Raw genomic sequence first — 23,936 nt, forward strand, 5'->3', positions numbered from 1 at the left:
TCTTAGGGTGGTTGACTTCTCTGGGGCCCACTGACCAAGTTTAGCAAATACATATTTTAAACGGCATATTCTACAATGACGCTTTAATGTTCTGACATATTATTTGGATAAACACTTTTGGGGTAGATGCTTACAGAATTGACAATGTATACTAAGAATGAAGCGTCTTTTGCCCTCTGCGGAGCTCATTACGTTACAAAAGGTGTGACCTGGCCTGCTGCGAGTTACAACGTGTATGCTGTGCGGGCCGGGTCTCTTTCAAATAGTGCCACCCAACACGCTACTTTCTTGGAGTTAGAAGATACATCTGGGATGCAGGCTATTCAGAGGCTGGTATTAAACAGAACCTAAAATGCAAATTCAGAGACTGATATTAAACAGAACTAAAAGTGCACATCCACTCTCTTGCCTTCACCTATAAACATGCTGCCATGAAGGAACTGACAGGCAGGGTTCCATTTATACCACTAGAGGCATGCCAGCCTGCTGGACAGGCACACCTGGAACGCATGCCACATGCTATCTCTAGAAGGGCATTCCTGCTGGCTGCAAGCTGGGCTGGGCAGAGCAGCGCCGAGCGCCTCAGGGCGGGCTATTTACTTTTTAGCGCTGTAGTCTGCCAGCTTGAACTGATAACTTTTCATTATCTGTCCTTCCAAAACACTTTTACTGGAAAAACACATCTAAAACACACCAAGTGTGGCTCCTCACTTTTGATTGCTGTAGGTGCTTTTTTGTTGTGCTTACACTGACATTTACAAATAGCCCCGTGATGTATTCATTCAGCACAATTCCAGAAAGGAAAACGTGTCAGCTCTGTACCTGGGCACATCCTAGGAGTTAAATTAGGCATACTAGACACACACACTTGTTAATCCTCACTTTAGATTATCACTTCCCCTATCCACTCAACCCTCTTAATTAGGGCTTAAATTAATTGTACTCAACCCCTCTTAACGCTATTTTTACATATCTAAATAAGTTTCCTATTAAGAGCTTTTAACATCACAACCATTTAATAACCTCGTTTTTAATGTGTAAATAACCCACATTTTAGTGCAATCCAATCAGCAAGTTTCTTCCTACATAACAGGCAATTTCGACGATTGTAAGTCAGTATTAGTACAAAAATGTTGTTTAGGCCAAAAGCAGAAAGTTCCCAGTGGCAGTGCATGTCATAATTCAATATTTACTTGTTTGAAATTCGGCAGCCACTCCGATGTCTGTTCTCTGGGAGAAGAACTTGGACAGAAACCAAAAATTCGTCCACGGGACCTGCACTTAGGGAGTATATTTGGCAAAGTAGGGCACATGACATTTGTATCGGTAACAATCTTAGATGTAGCCTGGAGACAGCTTTGTGTCTATCACAAGCCTCATGTAATAATAAACAGGCATTGGCATAGCTAATAGGTCTCGCCTTTGGGTCCTTATAAGTGTTTAGCCATGCAACAGTTAATGTTGTTGCAGTAAGGATATTGTGCTGTATAACTAAATACTTATAAGGTCCCAAACGCAAGACCTATTGGCTATGCCAATGCTTGTTAACATTTATTATTGTCACTTTATATTGTTCGAACCAGGCGTGTTTTAAATTGTAAATGGTTTTCTTTTTAAACAATCAATAAAGAGTGTAACATGACTCTCCTGGCATCATGAGCAATTTTTTTAAAATGTGCATCATTAAGGACATATATATCTGATTTTGTGATAGTTGTTGTGCGAAGGGCAGAGAGTGCTCCAAGGTGCCTTTTCATAATATGCCACCAATGGTACTCCATTTCCCAAGCTCTTAAAATCCCTGCCACCATAATATTTAAACATATTTTCATGACTTTTTATATCAACAGCTGGAACCACAGTGAAAATGTTGCCGAAAATTGATGCATCAACTGCACCTTTTACAACACTGCCTAGTCCAACTACACAACCTTGGGACAAGAGTAAGATCCACTTCAAGATCATTGGGACAGGTAAAACCAATTGAACTCTCGCATCGCAAATAACTAAATATGTTCCAGGCATTGAAGTCAGTTCAAGTGAATGACAGTCATGCCAGACAGAAAAGTATATATAATAGTTTGGACTGGTGTTTTCAACTCTCCCCGACAAGAAGGCAAGCAAAATCAAGAATTGGCAAAGCCAATAGGTCTTGCCTTTGAGACCAATTGATTTAACCCCTTCACTGCTGGCCCGTTTCCGCCCCTGTGCTGTAAACAAATGAACAGGGGTGGGCCATGACGAACCCCAGCCGTCATCAGCACACGAGCACCGTAGTGCATGACGGCTGGGGTTCGTCATCAGCATGCAAGGGGTTAAGCATGCTGTACTGCATTCTGATGCGGTGCAGCATCGCTAAATAAACAGGAAAAAAGTACAGACAGCCGTCTGCATCATTTTGTAAGCGCGCACAGCAAGCAAACGCGTCCCTACAAAATCACACAAGTGCTTTTTTAATTTTATTTACCGATTTGAGTTGGGTTGGTAAACAAACACACAAAAAAACAACACCTGTAGGCGGAGGAAAGAACGGTGGTGAGGGAAAGTAACAGAGTCACATAGGACAGGAAGCAACAGAAAAGCAGGGGAAGCAACACAGGGTGCATTGGAGAAGCAACATTGAAACACAGCAATGTGGAGGGGTGGAAGAGAACATACAAGAAAGAGCACAAAATGGAGTTAAAGCACAAAGATGAGTGGCTCAAAGGGCAAAGCTATATAGAAGTAAAAGTGTAAGGAGTAGCAGCTCGATAGACAAAGTTGTGCAAAATTGAATTTTTATAATGTTATGAAAAGAAATGTGCTAAAAAGCCAGAGAATGGGGGAAAAGTATACAATCTCATGGTATGCCTTTAACAAAAAAGATCCTGAAAAGCAGACACTTGTGGAAGAGCAAAAGGAGCAAATCAGAGAGATAGTAAATGGGCTATGCTCCATGGGAGGGAACAAATACTTTATGGACAGGCTAAAACATATAAAATCATTGAACTGAAAGAAAGAAAATAAAAGTGACAAAACAAATAGCCAATGGAAACCAAAGGACATAGTTGTATTCTAGGTGAGCTATCAACATGTCCTCAATACACCTTTTGCAAAAAAGGCTGCTGCACTGTCTGGCAGGCTTCAACCTAAGACATCAAATAATGTGGACACAAAAAGAATACATGATACAACAGCTATTCTAAATAAGAACTTAGGAGCACACACCAAAAATATTGTTCAAATAAAATTAGTAAAGTTGTGCAGTTTTAGAGCACTTCCGGACCAATTGTTTGACAAAATAGACTGAATATTTTTTTTTAAATCATTTTACATCCGATGCTGGAGGTTTCGCCCTCCAACCTGTCTTATGATGTTTTACATAAAAAGAGCAAATGGTGCATTCAACAGCACTTCTGAACTTATTTTAGGACTTTTAAAGACAAGGCTGTTGAAGCTGTTAGGGTGTTTTGAAAGAAAAGATTTAGTTTTTCATGCAGTGGTTGGCAGTAACAGAGCATCTACCAAACATTTGCACCCACATAACTCTTACAATTGGCCCTCACAAAAGGCACCACACAAAAACACTCCCTGGGTAGGTACCACAGAAATCATGAAATTGTTCTCAATTGCAATAGATTGCCACCAAATTATCACTTCAATTGCCCCATTACTAAACAGTAAATACCCCTAACGGAGCAATGTAGTTTCCCATACGACCTGTACTGGAAAAAAGAACAGCCTCTAAGGTGACATGATAAACATGAAACTGCCTCCACTTTAGCTGTTAAACTGCAACCAACAAGTCAAGACATTGAAGTAACGCCTGCTAAGAAATGACGCAACATAAACCTTGAGGATGTCACCAGGAGCTGTAAAACGATGACAAATTAAACAGTTACATTTATAAAATGTTTGTCACTCCATATGCACCTGTAGGGCTCCATTGACGAAGATATTTTCTTCGAGTGTGGCGTACTCCTTGACAGTCAAGCGTAAATTAGAGTAGTAAAGTTTGAATTAAGTCACAGCAACTCAATTCAAACATTATGTTTATTAGACAGATTTGCCTATCAGACATTTAAAAGAAACATGATTAAATGTCAACAACTTAGTTAAAATTAAATTAAATAACCAGTAATTTTAGAATGCCAATTGTATTAAACATAATTACTTTACAAGCCCATCAACGTCCTCCAAAAATGGCATTTCCACTAACGAGTCAATCACAGAAGAGCGGGTAAAAGCACCAAATGAAAAAATGTTTGATGTAATTAAAGATACCTCTGATTTCAAAATAATGAGCAGTCAATCGAATAATCTGTAATAATGAACAGTCAATCGAATGATCTGTTAAGTCACAACTCGCATGCAGGTCACAGACACTATTTCAAGTAATTGCACCCATTAAATTACTCAATGTTGCCTTAGACTCTGTGACTAGACACCAATCGTAAATAGAAATCAAACCCGTCTAAATTTCCTCTGTGGTAAACATTGACAGAACTACTTACAGAAAAACCTTGCGACTCAGACCCATACACTTTTAAAGAGGATCACTGACTTAATATCGAGGAACAAAATATAGACTACCAAAAATATTGATGCCTAAATATCGAAAGACAAAATATCGAATTCCTATCTACAAACAGGTAAGTACAAAAATATTGAATCCAAAATATTGTTTGAAAATATATACTTTGTAAAAATATCGACTTTCTTAAAAATAATGTAAAATTAAAAAAATATTAAAAATAAATACCTAAAATATACTTACAAATACTTAAATAACTTTAAAATTATTAAATAATTAATTTAAGTTATAAAAAAACATACAATCTTATTTGTTAAAACCTATATATATATTAACATAATATTAATAAAACAATATACAATATTATTACCGTAGGATAGCGGGAGTGTAAAAATTACTATTCCCACCCTCAGAGAGTGCAACAGTAGGGAAAGCGTTGGATAGCGTAGGGGTAAAAATGACTATTCCCACTTCAGTGAGTGCAACAGTAGGGAAAGTGTTGGATAGCGTAGGGGTAAAAATTACTATCCCCACTCCAGAGAGTGCAACAGTAGGGAAAGCGTTGGATAGCATAGGGGTAAAAATGACTATTCCCACTCCAGTGAGTGCAACAGTAGGTAAAACGTTGGATAGCTGAAGGGTACAAATTACCATTCCCTCTCCAGAGAGTGCAACAGTAGGGAAAGCGTTGGATAGCGTAGGGGTAAAAATTACTATTCCCACTCCAGTGAGTGCAACAGTAGGAAAAGTGAAGATTTAATATATTAATAAAAATGTATTAAATATCAATACCAATAATAAATTAATTAAAATAAATTACCTGTTTAATATTATGTAATAATTAATCAATTATAAATACAAATTAATATTAGTAATTAAAATTAATTACCTATTAATACAAATTAATTACTAATTATCAATTAATTAACAATAAATTAAAAATTAATACCAATAAATAAATAAAAATGATCTACTTAATTACAATTAAATTACTTCCCACCCTATTCCCCTATAAACCCACACCCCGCTACAGAAAATAAATTAATACAATAAACATAATTACAAATTGATCATTTAATAAAAATAAATTACCAATTAAAAATTAATTACCAATTACAAATTAATTATTTACCAATTAAACTTCAATTACCAATTATTTCAAAATAAATACCAATAAATAAATTAACATATTTAATTAATTACAATTAAATTACTTCCCACCCTATTCAGCTATAAACCCACAACCTGCTACAGAATTAAATTACGCAAAAATTAAATAATATAACATTAATTAATTACCAATGAAAATGTAATTACCAATTAATTCAAAATGAATACCAATAAATAAATTAACATATTTAATTAATTACAATTAAATTACTTCCCACCCTGTTCCCCTATAAACCCACAACCCGCTACAGAATTAAATTACGCAAAAATTAAATAATATAAAATTAATTAATTACCAATTAAAATCTAATTACCAATTCATTCAAAATAAATACCAATAAATAAATTAACATATTTAATTAATTACAATTAAATTACTTCCCACCCTATTCCCCTATAAACCCACAACCCGCTACAGAATTAAATTACACAAAAATTAAATAACATAAAAAAACACTTAAACATAATTCGATATTAATAAAAATCCGATATATTTAGAAACCTATATTATATACTTCGATATTTTGACTTTCTATATTTTAAAATTCGATATTAAATTACTTACCTTCAATTCGATATTTTTAAACGCTATATTCTGTCCATTCGATATTTTGTCCATTCTATATTTTGACTTCGATATTATGTCCATTCGATATTTTTGACTCTATATTGTCTGTGCACCTTTTAAAAACAGTATATATTGCCCATGATGTTTTATTGTACATAAACCGCATACATACATAATTGTAACCATACCGGGAAAGGATCCATTTTATAGCATAAGTCATCGTGAAAGAAGTTATGAGAAACCCCAATAATCCATCGCTGGATGAACTAACCTTTTAATGTAGGTTGTACGCACCAAGCATTGATAATATTATACAATACTGAGAACTAATGAGGATTGTTTGCTGTGTTTTGAAGCAATTTTGTGAGTATTTGAATATAGCTAGCTAGGTCCCCAGGGTACATACAAAATGGAGTTTCTGCTCCACCATCATCCAGGATGGGGCAGTGGACGTCTTGGCTGACCCTTCTGATAGAGGATGTAATCTACCATGCGGCACGAGGGACACAGATAGGATTGCAGTACATGCAGATGCAAGTAAGATGCTAAAAGGGTAAATTGGCTGCAATTCATGATGAACGTCATTAACACGAATTGCTAAATATTTATAATGACTTTCTGCGCACTTTCACTCCAGTCCATTCTCCAGTCCGAAAGAAAATACGGAGGCGCATCAAACTCTGGGAATTTCCAAAATTTCAAAAATATCTGGAAAATCTGCAAAATGAAGCAAATCTGCAGAGAGCTAAAAAGTCTCTGTTTTCTGCAGAGAAATCTGTAACAGAGATGTGGAATACCCCTAAGTCGAGGGCGACAGTGTCTGGTGGGCAGTGTCCATGGTTAGAAGAGAGGACAGTGGGTGATGCTGAGCAAGCGAAGAGCATAAGGGGCACAGCTACCAACAGTGGAGCAGGTGCAGGGCTCAGAGGACAGGGTGCTGGCAGCGCTTGAGCCTGATCCCATTATGACACGAATGGACGCCAAGTAATTATGTTCAACAAAAAGAATAGCATACATGTATTATAATTAGATAAGGCAGGTAGCTATATGATAGAGGTAGAGGGTTACATTTTAGTACTTGGGGTGATACTTAAGTCCTTCTCCAGTCAGTTATATTAATGTCTGCCTCTTTTAGATTTCCAAATATGTTAGAAATTGATTTGAAAAGATCCAGTAGTTTGTTCTGGATTAAATATGGGCTCCACTATGTTCATCTAACTATTCTTGCAATTTGTGATCGAATCAGGAAATAATAAGCAAAGGCACTACTCCATTTGAGCCCTTTCAGCCATTTCCTCTTGTTCAGCACTGAGTTTGAAGTGCCGCAAGTACAAATGCACTTTTTCTTTGACTTGCTGTACCTTAAAGTTGGAACTAACAACATCACAACCTACTAAAAGGATGTTTGTTACTTCTCACACGGGCCCGAATTACACATCCGGTGCACTGTCTCATGTTGCGCAGAGGAGCACCCTTATCTAAGTGGGTCTTGAAAAAGTATACAAAGAAGAAGATATAGTGTCTTACCTGTAAGTCTTATTCTCCTGTAGGGGTATTTCCATGATAGCTAAAAGCGATGAATAGTCCCGCCCATGTGCGGGGACCCTGGAGCACTTTCTCCAAATATGTTCTTAAATGATGAAGTTTGTCTTTTTCGGTAAAGCCTTGAAAAAGTCACTTAAGAATGTCATAATGCAGCCTAGGATACAGCCATAGAGGTCAAACGTCTTCATCTTGTAATGGCAAAAGAAGAGACTGTGAGAATATATGCTCTCAGAGTATATAGGTTTTGTAATAGCACAGAAAAAGAACCTTCACAAATCCTTTTGCTATGAATAGACAGATATGAAGAAGTGCCTGGCCCTATAGCCCTTAGGCTACCATTATAAGTATAGATAAAGTAAACTGTGCCTTTAAGGGCAGAGAGAACCCTCAATATTCCATTTTGTTTAGCTAGAGGCAGTTACACCTCAGGTCTTTTTGAAGGCTATAGACACCTGATAGTAAGCGGAGCATGAGATAATGGGTCCTCTCCACTGGGGAGGAGGGAGGGCTGCTTATGACTATCATGGAAATACCCTTACGAGGGAACTAGAATTACAGGTAAGAAACTATATCATCTCTCGTGGGGGATTTCGATGTATAGTCATAAGCGATGACCAGAGTAGCAAGCTCATCCCCCCTAAGGCGGTGGAGTAGACAGAAAAGTACCAAATGTGAAACCCAGTTAAGAAAAAAGATTCTGAGGGATGCCTGACCTACTTGTGCATCTGCTCTGGCATCTGTGTCAAGGCAGTTATCCTTAGTACATGTATTGACAGCTTTTTTGCAGCACAGGATGTTGACTTCTTCCTGTAAGAGTTTTAGGTGAGACGTGGATGTCTTCGGAGGAATGAAGGAGGTGGGGCAGTGAACTTGAGACAATAGCCATGATTGACATTATTCAAGACCCAGGCGTCTGTTGTGATATTTTTCCACTCTGACTGATTATTTACGCTGCTTTCCCCTACCGGAGTGGGTAACAGAAGAGGGGGAAGAGATGATTCAGGGTTTTGATGCAGTGGGTTGTTGTCCTCTTTGATTCGTTTGCTGGGAGTTACAATCTCTCTGCGGTTTGCCCTGTTGGTACAGACGCTGGTATTGTGATCTGTTTGATTGCCATTGAGGGGTTTGAACCCTCTGAGCGGAGGAACATTGGTGGTAGGGGTGAAAAGAGCATTGCTGTTCTTTTGATTTCCCCAGCCACACCACTTTTAAAGTATCCATCTCTGTTTTCATACGTGACAACTCGTCGTCAGCGTGTGAACCGAAAAGAGTGGAGCCAGAAAAGGGTACGTTCTGTAGCCGTAACTGGGCGTCAGGTTTCAGAGAAGTTAAACGCAGCCATGCGTGCTGACGTAAGGATATTCAATGGCAGTAGCCGTGAGCAACCAGGAGCGAGTAGTCTACTGCCGTGCTGATTATTACGTTGGAGACCATCGCACCCGCCTGAACTATTTCTAGGAAATCTTGCCTATGTTCTTTAGGGAGGTGGTCTGTGAAGTACAAGATTGAGTCCCACAAGGAGCGGTCATATCATCCTGAGAGGGCCATTGCACTGGCGGCTTTCGTGGATGTAGCGGCCAGGATGCAGATCTTGCGTCCTGATGAATCCATCTTTTTTGCTTTCCTTATCGGGGGAGATGTTGCAGATGGAGAAGTGGCATGAGAATTTCATGCTGCCAGAATTACCACTGAATCAGGAGGAGGGTCAGACCGTAAGAACAGAGGATCCTGTTCAGGTGGGCGGTATTTCTTGATGAGCCTTGACGGTACAGATGTTACCGCCAACGGCCTGAGGAACAACTCCATGGCTGGATCGAGCAGGCCTGGCACTAGAGTCCAGATGGTGTGTTTTGATGGAGTGTTTAAAAAATAACAGACGTTGATGGAGTAGGCGTCTCCATAGGAATGTTCAGTTTAGTTGCGCCGTGAACCAGGACCTCTTGACAGGTATTAATGTCATCAATCGGAGAGGACCTAGGTTGTGGTGAATCAGACAATGTAGGAGAGTAGTCTCTGGTTGAGGATGACGTGTCTCTATTGTGATGACGGCTTGAACATGATCTGGATCTGTGGTAAGAGTGGCACAATGAATGTCATGATCTAGTGGAGGATGGTGAGCGCCCATGTTGAGATCGACGGCTTGATCTCGAACGTGATCATCTAGGAGCCGGTGTTGTCAGAGGTACCGCAGGAACAGGAAGAACCAGTGCTGGTATTATTGCAGTCACCGGAAGCTGAGGTACTGGAAGCTGTGGCAGGGGATGCAAAGCCGAAGAGGCGGCTCTGCGGGAACCTGTGCAGGTGATGCCGGGTTGGAAGACTCAAGTGTTTCCACCAATGAAGGAGATTTGGAGTGAGAGGCCGAAGAGGTGTAAATTCTCCTCCTTTTAGATGCCTTTCCTTGCCTTGACGCCCATGATCTCCTCAACGTCGATCTTCTCCGTCGACTTTTTGACAAAGATCTGCTCCTTGATGTGGACCGTCAGTGTCAACCACTCAACGAAGAGCGAGTTCTCAAAGTCAACTAATCACGTCGCCGATGTTTAGCTGATGATGTCGGTCTTCTATCTCTTGGAGGCGGTGAGTCAGTATCTCTCGACGTCTACACTTGTCTCGACGTCGGTGTGAAGTGGCTCTCGAAGTCGAGCGTTGATGTTTTTTTAATGTCGAGCCAGTCAATGAAGGCGAACATGACAGCGCCATACCTTCTCTCGATGTTGACCGCCTCAACATCGACATCCTTGACGTCAATCAGGACTGCAAGCATTTTCTGGGTGATAAACACCTCTCAGACCTCCCACGTCCACTGTGGGTTGAGGTAAGAGCTCTGGAGGGAGATTTTCTTCCCCTTCATTCAGAGGTCCCACTGGCTACCTACTGTTTTCTTTTCTCTTCTCTTCCCTGCAGGCAAATCTTCTCCCTGTCACGCAGGGTACATCTGGAGAAGGTCTTGCAGATGTCACAGGTGTTAGGAAGATGCGAGGAAGGCAAACACAGAATACAGACTTCATGAGGGGCTGTTTTGGCTTCTTTTCTGCCACATCTAGGGCATTTGTCGAAAAGAAATGGTAGTATGAATAGGAAAAAAAAACCTTTTCCTCAGAGAAAAACACTTTGTTCCACAGAAAAGAACAAAAGATGTTGTGTGAAGCAAAAAACAGTGAAGTTTTAAGAGTTAAATTGAAGAAAAAACCTAAAAAAGGTCAAGGTCAATGCTCCAAGGGTCATGTCAGAAGGAGCTGGAAAAAAAACCTGAGGTAACTGCCTTTGGCTGAGCATGATGGGATATCGGTGGTCTCCCTGCTCTTAAAGTAACAGTTTTCTTTTTCTATACTTATAATGGCAGCCTATGGGTTACAGGGCCAGGCACTTCTTCATATCTGTCTATAGCAAAAGGATTTGTGTAGGTTCTTTTTCTGTGCTATTACAAAAAAGATATATTCTGAAAGTATATATTCTCACTATCCCTTCTTTTGCCATTACAAGATTAAGAACTCTGACCTCTGTGGCATTATCCTAGGATGAATTATGACATTATTAAGTGACTTTTTCAAGGCCTTCACGGAGAAAGGTGAACTTCATCACTTAAGAACATACTTGGATAAAGTGCTCCAGGGTCCCCGCACATGGGTGGGACTATTCATCGCTTATGACTGTACATGGAAATCCCCTACGAGAGAAATATGGGTTGTTTTGTAAGAGGTGAGGAACTCTGGCTTGCAGGATAAAACTGATAAGGCTTTATTGAAGCATTCTACACCATTGACAAGGGATAGGCCATGCACTAAGAGCCTCTGCAGGAGTTGTAGGCCCTAGCCACAGGCAATATCTGTAGTGAACGAGAGGGCTTTTAACAATCGATAAAGCCTGAGGTAGAGGGGCTCTAAATCTATTAGAAGATACAACCCACTGAGGGTAGAACGTTCTAAAGAAAACAGAAAAAGATGCAGCCTTGTGCAGGAAAAAAAGAAAAACATGGGGATGTTTGAGCAGAAGGTCTACATCAGCAATTATTGACTCACTGCTGCGTCATTGTCTCTTCAATGCAGCTCCCAACATTTCCAAAGTTGTAATGTAATACAAAGGAGAGACTAACGTCAGATGGGTGTGGTAAAAGGGCTGAGCTTCACCAAAGAGTTAGCTAGTGGGACCAGTGGGTTCATAAAGGGATCAAGCAAGGTATTTGTCAATAGTGACAGAATGTAGCTAACTAACAAAGCTGTACTAAAGTTATAGGGCTTCGTCTCACCGTCGGAGGAGGGAATAGGACTAGGCTTCAATGGGGGCCCCGGAGAGGGAACATATTTTACTGCATTTGCTAGAGAGAAGTACAGTTCAATATGTGATGCTGGAGAGGGAACATATTTTACTGCATTTGCTAGAGAGTTCAATATGTGATCCTGGAGAGGACACAGGCTTTTTCTAGCTTACAGAGGAGGCACTGGATGTCACTTCAGGGGGAAGGGCCTGAGCAGTAGAGTGCTTGTTTCACTGTGTTATCCTGTCAGAGGGGCAGTCATTTTCAAGGGATAGTTGATATAGGCAAGCATGACTGCAGGATGTGGGCAGAGGAGCAACTGGTCTTTGCAGGGACTGCTGGATGTGAAAGGTTGAGCTTAACTGGGCTTGTGAGAGGTATACCTCCACTACACCCCAACCATTATCTCGCCTGCCACTCAAATTGCATCCACTGCATACACATAACAAAACACTGTAAGGTAAAACTTGGGAAGTATAATAGGTGAATACAATAGCTAATAAAGTTAGGTCGAGGATGTAAAGGTAAAAATAATAGTATACTTCCCATAACAATGGGCGATGGAATGAATGCTTTATAACGTTAGGTCAATACATTGGCCTCATTAGGGAGAGCTTATATGCGGGAGCAAAGTATACTGCTTTCTTTTAAAAGATCAAAGGCAAAAGCAGAGTGGCAAGATGCAATTCACCAATGTATGGAGAATCAAAGGCAACGGGGTTCTGTACAAGGTACAAGGTAAAAATACATTCAGTGAGTGAGTGGACAGGTAGCTGTGTTCTAAGAGGGTAAATTGACATTTACTGCATCTTAATTTGACTGAAGGGAGAGGGATGACTGTTCCTATTGTGGCTGCTGAATCAGGAAATGGTAGAGGTATCATTAGCGCTAGACAAACATGCCTGCATCTCTCATCATTTCTTGCATTAGATTTCAGAAGGGACGGTCTCATGTTGCCCTTATGGGGGCTGTTAATAGTACAACGTTATCACCTTTGACAGGCACCAGTGACTCAAACCGAGATCAACAACTACAAACCTTCTGATCTGACCACTTTGTTTCCTGAATTAGAGAAAGCAATGAAGAGTACACGAGCCACCGCGAGCCACGGACAATCTGTACCCCATGATGGTCATTCCAACCACAGCACTCCCAGACCTACGCCGCCCAGGTAATGCCCTCTCAGGCACAAGGACTGCAGCTTGCAGTCTGATCGATATCTTTCTCTCACTCTCTCTTTTCCAGCACTCCTTTTCTTGTTTTGAAAATTCCTCCTTAGTCTAACATCTCACAGGGGCTCTGCACCCTTACCTCAAACTGCTAGTCCTATTTTACATAGGGCAATAACTGTATAAACATATTTTAACATTAATACAAGATCCTCATGGAACATACAAATCAGTTTGCACTTTTCTTTCTTTATGCCTCTTGCTTAATTTAACCCATGAAGCTAAAAGGTTTGCACCGCACTGTGCAATTGGACGGCTTCCCTAAATGGGACAAAATCTGGCAGGTAGACCACATATGATCGTTCCAAGACTTGCAAACACAGTTTAACCTGAGGCAGACAAACTTTCATAAATACCTACAGCTCTGGAATGCTTTGACCACTTATAAGGCTGTCTCTGACTACTTGCCTGAACAGAACCAGCTGGAGGTCAAACTACTGCTAATGGGCTGATTAGGGAGGGGGGCATATCACAGATAACGCTGCATTTTGGTTGCCAACACCCCGGATAAATTCATAATCCTAAAATAGAAATGTCAAGACTGCGTAGGTCCCCTAGATGATCTCGACTGGCAACTAGCCCGGATGCGTCCTTCGGACATTGCCACATCCTCACGCCTCAGACTGATCCAACTGAACTACCTTCACATGACCTACCTCACTCCCCACCGGCGAACTCCCCCACCTGCCCTGATGAAGACTTCTTTTACCTGGTCTAACAATGCCCTAAAATTGGCAGACATTGGAACCGAATTGAGTGCGGGGGGCAGGGGGCGTTCACCTAGGTTTCAGGATGGTCAATAGAGCTTTTGCCCAGACGAGTTCACTTGGGTATGCCAGGCGCCCTGAGGGGCACTCAAGGTGAATGATACTTGGCGGGCTTGGCCCCGGTAGTTGCTATACAAGACATTACCCATAACTGGAGGGGCTCTGAGCCTCCTACATTAACCAAGTGGGGTGCGGGACTTGATTGGTGTGCCATGCAGGAAGAACCCAAATACAAGGCCAGAGGGTGTCCCCTGAAATATGCTAAGATTTGGGGCAAATGGTGGGACTACCACAGGCTGGGTTTAATGTTAGACTGGCAGGAGAGAGAAACGTTATTTGGAGTGACATTGAAACAAAAGTATGCAATGATGGAACTTAATGTGTAGATTAATTGTATTAAAAATAAATAAAACCCCTTATAAAAAACTACAAAATCCATATATCTCAAATGTAATAAAGTACAACTTGTTATATATTGATTGATCTGATTAGCCATCATCACATAAGTGCCCATTCTTTATATCATAGTCGTGTAATACACTTTTCTTCACATAATATCAGTCATAATCCAATTTTCTCCATATCTCATCAGCCAAGACGTGTTTCTCAGAAAACTATATCAATACTCGAAATGTGTTTTTTTGCACACCAATCACTTTTTTAGTGTGAAAATGGGCTTCCTCTACTTCCATAAAGTTTTAGGGGTCACGTTCCTTCGTTCCTCTGCCCATGTTCTGTCTCTGTCTTTTCGGTGCAGTGTGCCTTCATCGTCATCGTGATCAAATGGTTTTAAGATCAAAACGTTTTTTGAAACGTTACCTATGAAAGGCGTTTCCCCTAATTTTCAATTGGATCCATGCTAGTTCTAATGTTTAATTGAACATATACCTGGCTTGCATTTTTTGTCTCCTGACTGAAGCATTATAAAAGATACACTATTGCAGATCAAACAAGCATTTGCAATGCAATAGGTCTTGCATTTACAAGAGTTTGAGCTATTCGCAATGCAGTAGCTTAAACTCTCGCAAGTGCGAGACCTATTGCATTATAAATATTTGTTTGCTTACTACTAGCACCCATGCGGCGCTTTCATATTCATGGAGTCATGCCCCTTTCTTTAGGCAAGCCGAATCTAAAGAAAAGGGCATGGCCGACATTAAAGTGAAACCGGAGCATGCGGCGCCTTGACATAAAAAGGCATCTGTTTGTCAAGTTGATAAACAGTTTTTTTTTTAACCCCTTCACTGCGGCGGTTATTCCGCCGCAGTGCTAAGGGGGCGGGGCGGCCGCGCGGCGGGGCCGTGCTGGTGACGGAACCGCTCCGTCACCAGCCGCGGTTGAGCTTTGCTCATGACGGAGCGGTTCCGTCATGGCCCCGCCCGCTCAATAGAAAGCCCCGCGCAGGCGCGAAATTAGCGCCGCGCAGGCGCGGCAGCAGGGCCATGACGGAACCACTCCGTCATCAGCACAGCGCCACCGCAGCTGATGACGGAGCGGTTCCGTCATCAGCACGGATAGGGTTAATTAAAGCACCCATGATGAGCTTTCACTTTAATAGCATCTGGGCACCTTTCTTTAGATGCGGCTTCCCTTAAGAAAAGGGTGTATCCTCCATTAATGTGAAAGCGCCACATGGGGCACTAGTAAACAAAAATAAATAAGTGTGGCTGCTATACTTAATGCGGACCGTGCGCTAAAATAGATAAAGAAACGTGGACCCTATAGTTATGTTGTTTTGTTTTGTATAGCGCACCGCTACTCAAAAAGAGTTAAAGCAGACCGCCATTAGTAAATCAAATATAAGAGGGTGGCGTGCTGCGACGTAGTGGGTGGAACAGGGGCAAATCATTATTAACAAAATAGTGCTGACAGACAAGATAAAGCAGATCGTGTAACAAGAAAAGTAAAAGGTCCAATCGTTATGGGAGGTAACAAATGCAGACTGGGTGGTACCAAGGACGGACTAACAAGCCTAATAATGACTCAGGAGCCAGCGTTTACGATGGACAATGACGCAAGCCAATTAAAAATATGGGCAGAGAGTGGGCAGGGCTTCAAGTACATACTCCAGTACTGAATACCTCGCAGTAGTGCATCCACTGCCCAGGCTCGACCTAAAAACGGTTGCTTTCTGAATACAGTACAACGATGAAATAAATGATTCATGAGGGAAAATTGTTGTCAACAAAGCTTTGCTAAAAACCATGTTTTGGAAGGGCTTATCCAGAATGACAAAAGCTTTAAGGTAAAATATTCGTGCATTGTTCTGCATGGTGAAATACTGAGAAATTGTGTTCTAGAATGTCTACATGTTGCACCTGTTGCCAATTCTTTAAAATATAGATTGGATAGGATTTAGCGCCTCTCTGGCGAACATGTAATGCCCTCTCACCTCTTGCTTTTGCTGTTTGATGTATCATTACGCCCTATGTGGGGTTCTGGCACTGCAAAGTATGAGAGACTATTTTATATCTCAAAGATACACAGTTTAATGGTAACAATAGCATTTTTAGTCCTTAAAAATCGCCTCCTATTGCCACTAATGAGTGAATGCTGTCTCCAAGTGGTGAGACTGTGAACTGTTTGGCAAAGATGTTAACATAAAACTATTATGACCGACCGTCCGAAAGTGTATGCGTGCTTATCCTTGTGTCAAATTCGGCTGTCTACCATCTTCCATTCCATCTGGAGCCACCTTAGTTCCTAGATCTTGATCATTATTCAATCTAAGGCGAGGTGTCAATGAAAAGGGATGATGTGGGAATCAGGAACCTGCAATGAGCTCCCACTATGGTAACTTCCGTTTAGTCCTATTCCGTTTAGTCCTATTTCAATCTGTCTCCTGCTCATAACCAATAGGAGCAGCCTTCTCCCATTTAACAAAGTTATGTTATGTTATGTTATGTTAATTGAATTTATAAAGAGCGCACAATTACCCTTGGGTGTCCTGGCGCTGAGTTAGCCCGACCGGTGGTCAAAACAGTTTAGTGAGAGAACAACCAGGTCTTCAAGCCCCTTCTGAAGGAGAAAAGGTTATCGGCGTTCCTCAGGTGAAACGGCAATTCGTTCAATACCTGGAACATACAGGTAACAAAACTCCTTCCACCCCAACTAAATTTCTTGAAAGTGGGTACTTTAACCAATTTAGCTCCCAGGGATCGCAAGGTTCTACTAGGGGTATACCATTTGAATCTTTGCCTCAAATGATTGGAACCGACACTATTAAAGGTCTTAAAAGCTATACAGAGGGCCTTGAAACGGACCCTCTGTTTCCCTGGGAGCCAGTGTAATCGAGTTAATTCTCCTCGGACCGACACAAATTTAGAGGTACCGGACAGAAGTCTTGCAGCTGCATTTTGGACCAACTGAAGCCTATTGAGCTGTTGTTTTTGGGCATTCAGGAAAAGGCTATTACAGTAGTCCAAACGTGACATAACCAAAACTGTGACAACCATCCTGAAGTTATGGTCTGAGAGATAAGGTTTGATTTTCCTTAGGGTTCGAAGAATCAAAAAGCAGGAGGATACAACTGAGCTGATATGATCGCAGAAAGGCAGTCTATTGTTGACTGTAACTCCTACATTTTTCACTTTGAGAGTAGGAACAGGATGATTACCCATATCTGTAGGCCACCACTCTGGGGTCCAAATATGGGGGTTATTACCAAAAACGATCAGCTCAGTTTTGTTGGAATTCAATTTAAGGCAATTTGCCGACATCCAACGTGCTATAGCCTTCATGCAATCATGAAAACGGGCCCCTGTTTCCTTTACCTGACCCTCTTTGCAGGACAGCACAATTTGGGTATCGTCGGCGTAAGAGGTCAACTGAAAGCCAAATGATCTAATCAGGGCAGCCAGAGATATCACATAGATATTAAAGAGCGTAGGGCTCAAAGATAACCCCTAAGGCACCCCACAAGGCAGGCTGAAAGGCTGATATTTATTGTTATCCAGGTCAACAGTTTGAGATCTTTCGGTTAAAAAAGAATGAAGACGTTTCCAGGCCGCTTTCCTGACCCCCACCTCCGACAATCGGTCCATCAGAACCTTATGATGGACCGCGTCGAAGGCTGCTGAAAGATATAACATTATCAGTATAGCCTTCCCACCGCAACCAAGAGCCTCCCTTACCTCCTCACACAATTTAATTAAAGCTGATTCCTTGCTATGATCGGCTCTAAATCCATATTGGTTTGGATCGAGGGCATTATTGCCATGAAGGAAATTGCTAAGCTGAACATTCATGGCCTTTTCAATAATTTTCGCGGGCAGGGGAAGTCTCGAGATTGGCCGGTAATTGCTCGGATCAGAAGGATCTAGGGTAGTTTTTTTAAGAAGAGGCAAAATTGAAGCCTTCTTCTAAACTTTAGGGAAACACCCGGCAGCAAAAATATTGTTAAACAAAGGATTAAGCACCGAGCAAATAACTTCGGGAATGGATTTAAGGACAGGAGCCGGACAAGGATCATTAGGGGAACCAGCGCGCGCAGAAGACAAAAGTTTTAAGGTTTCAGCAATCCCTACAGGAGTAAAGTGGTCAAGAACTGAGCCACAGTTGATGACAGTCTGACTGGAGCCCACTGGGTGGAGCTCAAAATCTTTCATCTCAGGGGTAAATGTGGTAAATATAGCCTCCACTTTTTGTTGAAAGAAGGTGGCCAATCTACCACAAAATTCAGGACTGCTCACCTTCTTAATACTGTGAGGAGAGGTTAGCCTTATCACGGTTTTAAAGAGGTCTTTGGAATTGGATTTGGCGTGAAGCATTTCATTCGAAAATAAATTCTTTTTAGTTTCCATCAATAGATCTTTATACTGTTTAAGGTTGTATTTATAAGTCACTTTGTCAGCGCTCCCATAACCTCTTCTCCAGGCCCGTTCAAACTTTTTGCTGGCCAGTTTCTGAGATTTAAGCTGGTCTGAGTACCATGGGGCCGAAGGGATGACTCTCTTTGGAGTCCATCTTGTTATAGGCACCAATTTTTTAAGAGCTGTCTCAAGCCAATCTGTATAAGCAATGGTAGCATTGTCAATGTCACTGAGAGGGGGAGGAAAAATGTTCTTAAGTTCCACCTCCAGTTGTAACCTATCTAGATCTTTCCAGGCCCTTTTTACCAATGACTTAGGTAAGGTCGTCCTTGGTATCTCATCAGATGGTACCTTCATCCCAAATATTATGGCACTGTGATCAGACCAGGCCAAAGGAAGAACCTCTAAATGGGATACATCAGCATTATTAGAAAATATCCCATCTAACGTGTGACCTTTAAGATGCTTAGGGCCAACTACCAGCTGTTTGAGATCACCAGCCACCATTGTTTTGTTCAGACCGATGGTATCAGGATCCTCGGGGTCCTCGAGATAAAAATTGAAGTCCCCAAGAACCGCAAAAGTATCTTGACATAAACCATCCTCAAGTAAGGTACTTATCATTTCCAGAAACCCTCCTTGTGGCCCTGGAGGACGATAGAGGAGTATCCCTTTAAGAATACTATGGTGCTCAAAATTTAAATTAAAGGAGAGAGCTTCACAAACAGTGTTAGATGCAGAACAAAAAAGAGGGTTAAATGTATTATGGTATATGACCACTAACCCCCCCCCCCCTTTCCTCAGCGGACGATCCAAGGAAAAACAGGAGAAACCTTGGGGAGTGGCTTTGAGTAGATCAGGTCCAGAAGCTGGATCTGTCCAGGACTCCGTAATGAACGCTATTTTGATGTTATTGTCTTCTAGAAAGCGTGCACATTCTACGCTATGTTCACTAGGGATCTAGCATTAAAAAGCGTGCATTTAAAGATAGATCTAACATCCTTCCCTGAGCAACCAATGGGGTTATGTTGCAAACCGTGGGCCAGTTGATCGAGGAAGATAGACAGTTGAGACCCACAATTTCCACAGACCCTTTGAAACCCACCTCACAAGCCTGCCTAGGGCAGCTGACTAAGCCCCCAGGCAGCCTGAGTCCTAAAAGCTCCTGCTGTGAATATTTTGTGAAGTCTGGAACCACACGGATAGGGGGACTAGCCCTGAGCCCGGTCGGAGCGCGGTCGGGCTCAGACGGGCTTGCCTTAGGAGCACCCGCTGCGCGTCCGCGACAGCATGGCTCTTAAATAGACAGCGTGAGAGGCTGGACCGCTAACACTGAGCACCCAAAATGGCCGCCCCTCGAGTGCAAAAAGGCAAGTATTCCGTGTATCCCCCAGCAACCAAACGTCAATAAAGTCAGGCTTTTAAAAATAATAATAGTGCAAATGTGGCTGGATGTGAGAGGTCTACTAGGGGTCTAAAAACTGGTCGGGCGTTGAACGCAGCTCCGAACCGGCAGTACAAACAGCGCGTCCGCGTCAGCTCACCTCTTAAATAGGCAGCATGAGAGGCTGGACCGCTAACTTCAAGCACCCAAAATGGCCACCCCTTGAGTGCAAAAAGGCAAGAATTCCCTGTATCCCCCAGCAACCAAACGTCAATAAAATCAGGCTTTTAAAAATAATAATAGTGCAAATGTGGCTGGATGTGAGAGATCTACTAGGGGTCTAAAAACCGGTCGGGCGTTCAACGCAGCTCCCTTAGGAGGCGGCGTTTCTTCCGGAAGCTTGAAGAGCTTCCAGGAGCCGCTCTGCACAAAGCAGAATGGGGTGCATTTACAGATCAGGCTCTAGCACTTCCTTATTGGCGTGACATTTAGCCTGCTGTTAGTGAGAGATGAGCATCACCTATTATCTCAGAAGGGGCTATAGCGCTTCCCTGGTAGCACATAGGTTCCAGTGATGTTCCTCCCCCTCGTTTGATAGAGTTTGATGGCGGCTCCTCAGGTTTGGCGCGCTGCTGCATGAGAAGACGCCAAGGAGCTGCTGGCCGAAAACGGGCTGAAAATTTCACAGCGTGTGGTCCCTGCTATTCTCTGGCCCCCGCGCGGTCCTTCATGGAGTGATTCTGGCTTTGTCGCGGAGATGGTGCAGGGCTTGGAGGTCGGCTCCGGTTTTTGATGTCTCTCTGACAGCTGAGCTGAGGTTTTGCTTTTTTTTTGGTTTGATGAGAGCGGCGAGAAGAGATCGGAGTGTGTGACTTACAGGTAGACTGAGAAGCGTGGTTCAAACAAGAAAGCTGGGCCGCAAAATTACACGAGAGTACTACTTGAAAAGTTTTCAAAGACAGAAACCCAAGAGATTTGTGTGTGGATTATGGCAGGAGAGAGGCAGGAAAGCGGCAACACTGGTGAGTCTATTACTGATTGAAAAGTAAGACTTTCAGAGACTTTCAGAGACTTGGGCTGGTTTTCACTCCTGCGCATTGATTTAACTGACATATGGTGAGGAAACAATTGAGGCTTGCTGCAGCTGCGGCAAAAGCGGATGCCGCAATCCTAGCAAAAAATAAATGCGATTAGCCAAAGCTAAACTGAGCCAGTCTATAACAAAAGTTGGTAGTAAAATGCATCATGGCGAGTCTTCATTTAGCGCTCAAAACTCAGAAACTGATGATTGAACTTTAAAGGAGTTAAACGTAACAGAAGCTCCGGGACCCTTAGCAAGGGATAATAATATATATTTTTCGCCAGGAAATTCTCAAGTTCGAAAAAATCAAGAACAGAAAAACTCTAGAGACTTTCCGCTTTTTGCAAAAAAAGTGATATTTCCCATTACCTCGCCTCGGACTGGGAAGCTCAGCGAGGACTCTGCAGTCTCTAACATGACAGCCTTTATGGGAGAGAAGCCAATGCCAGTAGTATTATCGGTGTCACAGCCTGAGTCTGAGCTACAGTGTGCTCATGGGTCTGTACCCTCTTCTTCTTCAGCACTTCAGGGCCCATCGCCATTAATAGAAGATCAGCTGGCGATTTTATCAGATCCTGATGCAGACCAGTTTAATAACCCTGCCCTGATTGAGAAAAAATGGTGGAAATGGCTATTGCGACTCCGCTTACTCAATCTCTGCCTTTGCCTCTCTCTGCCTCTGGAAAGGATATTTTAATTCAATCAACAGGCACCATGTTGGCCCAACAGGGTTCACAAGTTCGGCAAGGTCAGCAAGATCTACAAGGTCAACAGGTACCTTTGGTCCTAAAGAAGACTAAATCATTAAATTTGGGGTTATTTGAAACCAATAAAGAGTCACAGCAGGGAGCCAAAGAAGGTGATTATGCATTGAAAGAAGAGCAAGCCATTTTATATCAGATGGATATCAAAACAATGCTCAATATGATCCTTGAAGAAATTCGGGACATGAAGGAATCTCAACAATCCGAAATTGCTGCCATTCATCAGCGCTTAGGGAAGATAGAGGAAGCAGTCACTAGTCTTCCAATTCGCATTTAGGAGGCAGAGGCAAGAATTTCCTTGGTTGAGGATCAAATGAATGGGATTGCATAGCGGGTAAATCAGATCTCTAATGAGAAAATGAATATGAAAAAAAAATTGAAGAGCTTGAAAATTTCTCATGTAGGTCAAATCTTCGCATAGTGGGATTCCGGAGCGACTTGAAGGAACAGATACACTTAATTGGGTTGAGGCATTTCTGAAGAAGGTATTGATTCCTGAGTTTCAGGCGATTTAACTGTAACAAGAGCTTGTAGCGTAGTTCCTATTTTCCCAATAGGCCCTGCGCATTGGAATAACATAAACAGTAGTATCGACGTAGAAGTGCGGATCTTCCAGGCCTCCACTGACTATGCTAAACTTAATTGGGTTTGTTACCAACTAGCTCAGAGGTCACTGGAAACTTTCTTCTCTGAATAGGAAGTGATCAGCTTCCCCGGTACAGACAAGAAGGGATTCAGTTTTCCAACAACTGTGCAACATGACAACTTTGCTCCTCAGATCAAGAGTCAATCTCTAGGGTCGTGTGAAACAATAGACAGTTATTTTACTCAGTCAGGTTGGTGCAGATTACTTTCACAATATGTAGAGAATACAGAGACGGGCGTTTGTCAATAAAGGGTTAACATTTATTGAACAGTCTTTCTTCTCATACAAGAGAAATGAATTGCCACAATTGCAAGACTTGTTATTATAAAAAGTACGTACAGTAAGATAAGTATTGCGAAATAATACTGTAAAAGCATTGATATGGTTTCTTAGCCATACAATGGTTTAAAAGTAATAAAACATATATACATTCATATATACATTAGGCTAAAATACTCAACTGGTGCTTCTAACTACGCCTACCCCAGTGTACCTGACCTAAGCCTAATACTTGGGAGGGGAGTAAGTAAGTAGCTTTAAGTTAAGTTGGTTTTGCCAAGGTTTGCTTCAAGAATTCTCTCTCAAGGGTTTAGTCAACACCATACCTCTGGAATAGAATGATGGAGGTCTGGTATCTCCCTCAGGGCTCGATATCCCAGGCACCCGCAAGGGTAGACCAGAAACGCTGGAGCTGGATTTCTCTGCGGGAGAAAGGCAGCGTCTCTTCTCAGCGCGTCGAGGAGGAGGAGGGGGACAGCGTCCGCGGGCAGCTTGCATCTGCAGGGGGACGGCTGTTCAGCTCCTAAGTTCACCACACCATCGTTCGCTAGTTAGCAGCGATAGCAGTAGCGATAGCAGCTATGATATCTTCAGCATAACAGCAGCTTCAGGCGACGGGCAACAGGGGACTTGCTTAAGGCCACATTGGTAGTATTTATACCTGAAAGGTGCCTTGTTTGACGTAAGTTTGCTGGACATAAGACCTCAATAAAGATGTCACTTAGGAAGTGATCGTCTATCAGTGCTCATTAGAGTTCTATTACTAATCAAAACACAGCAAGCGGGGATTTCCAGGTTTGCTGAGTTTTTATCTTGTTGAAGAACTCGGAGTGTTAATCTAGGAATCTCAGATAGTAACTTCTGCTCTGTCATTGCACTAATTGGTTGCAAAGGAAGTGGCAGAGAAAGCTATTCTGAAAT

The 23,936-nt window shown here is 42.0% G+C and overlaps 1 protein-coding gene across 1 annotated transcript in view; it reads left to right on the forward strand.

Moving 5' to 3' along the window:
* Positions 1-23,936, forward strand: part of LOC147712885 (polymeric immunoglobulin receptor-like) — a 306,547-nt gene that overhangs the window by 224,837 nt on the left and 57,774 nt on the right. The window contains exons 4-5 of the mRNA XM_086923545.1: positions 1,851-1,973; positions 13,126-13,225. Of these exons, the coding sequence (XP_086779671.1) occupies positions 1,851-1,973; positions 13,126-13,225 (223 nt within the window). The remainder of the gene's footprint in view (positions 1-1,850; positions 1,974-13,125; positions 13,226-23,936) is intronic.

Source organism: Lissotriton vulgaris, chromosome 5, assembly GCF_964263255.1.
Source record: "Lissotriton vulgaris chromosome 5, aLisVul1.2, whole genome shotgun sequence".
NCBI classification, from domain to species: Eukaryota; Metazoa; Chordata; class Amphibia; order Caudata; family Salamandridae; genus Lissotriton; species Lissotriton vulgaris.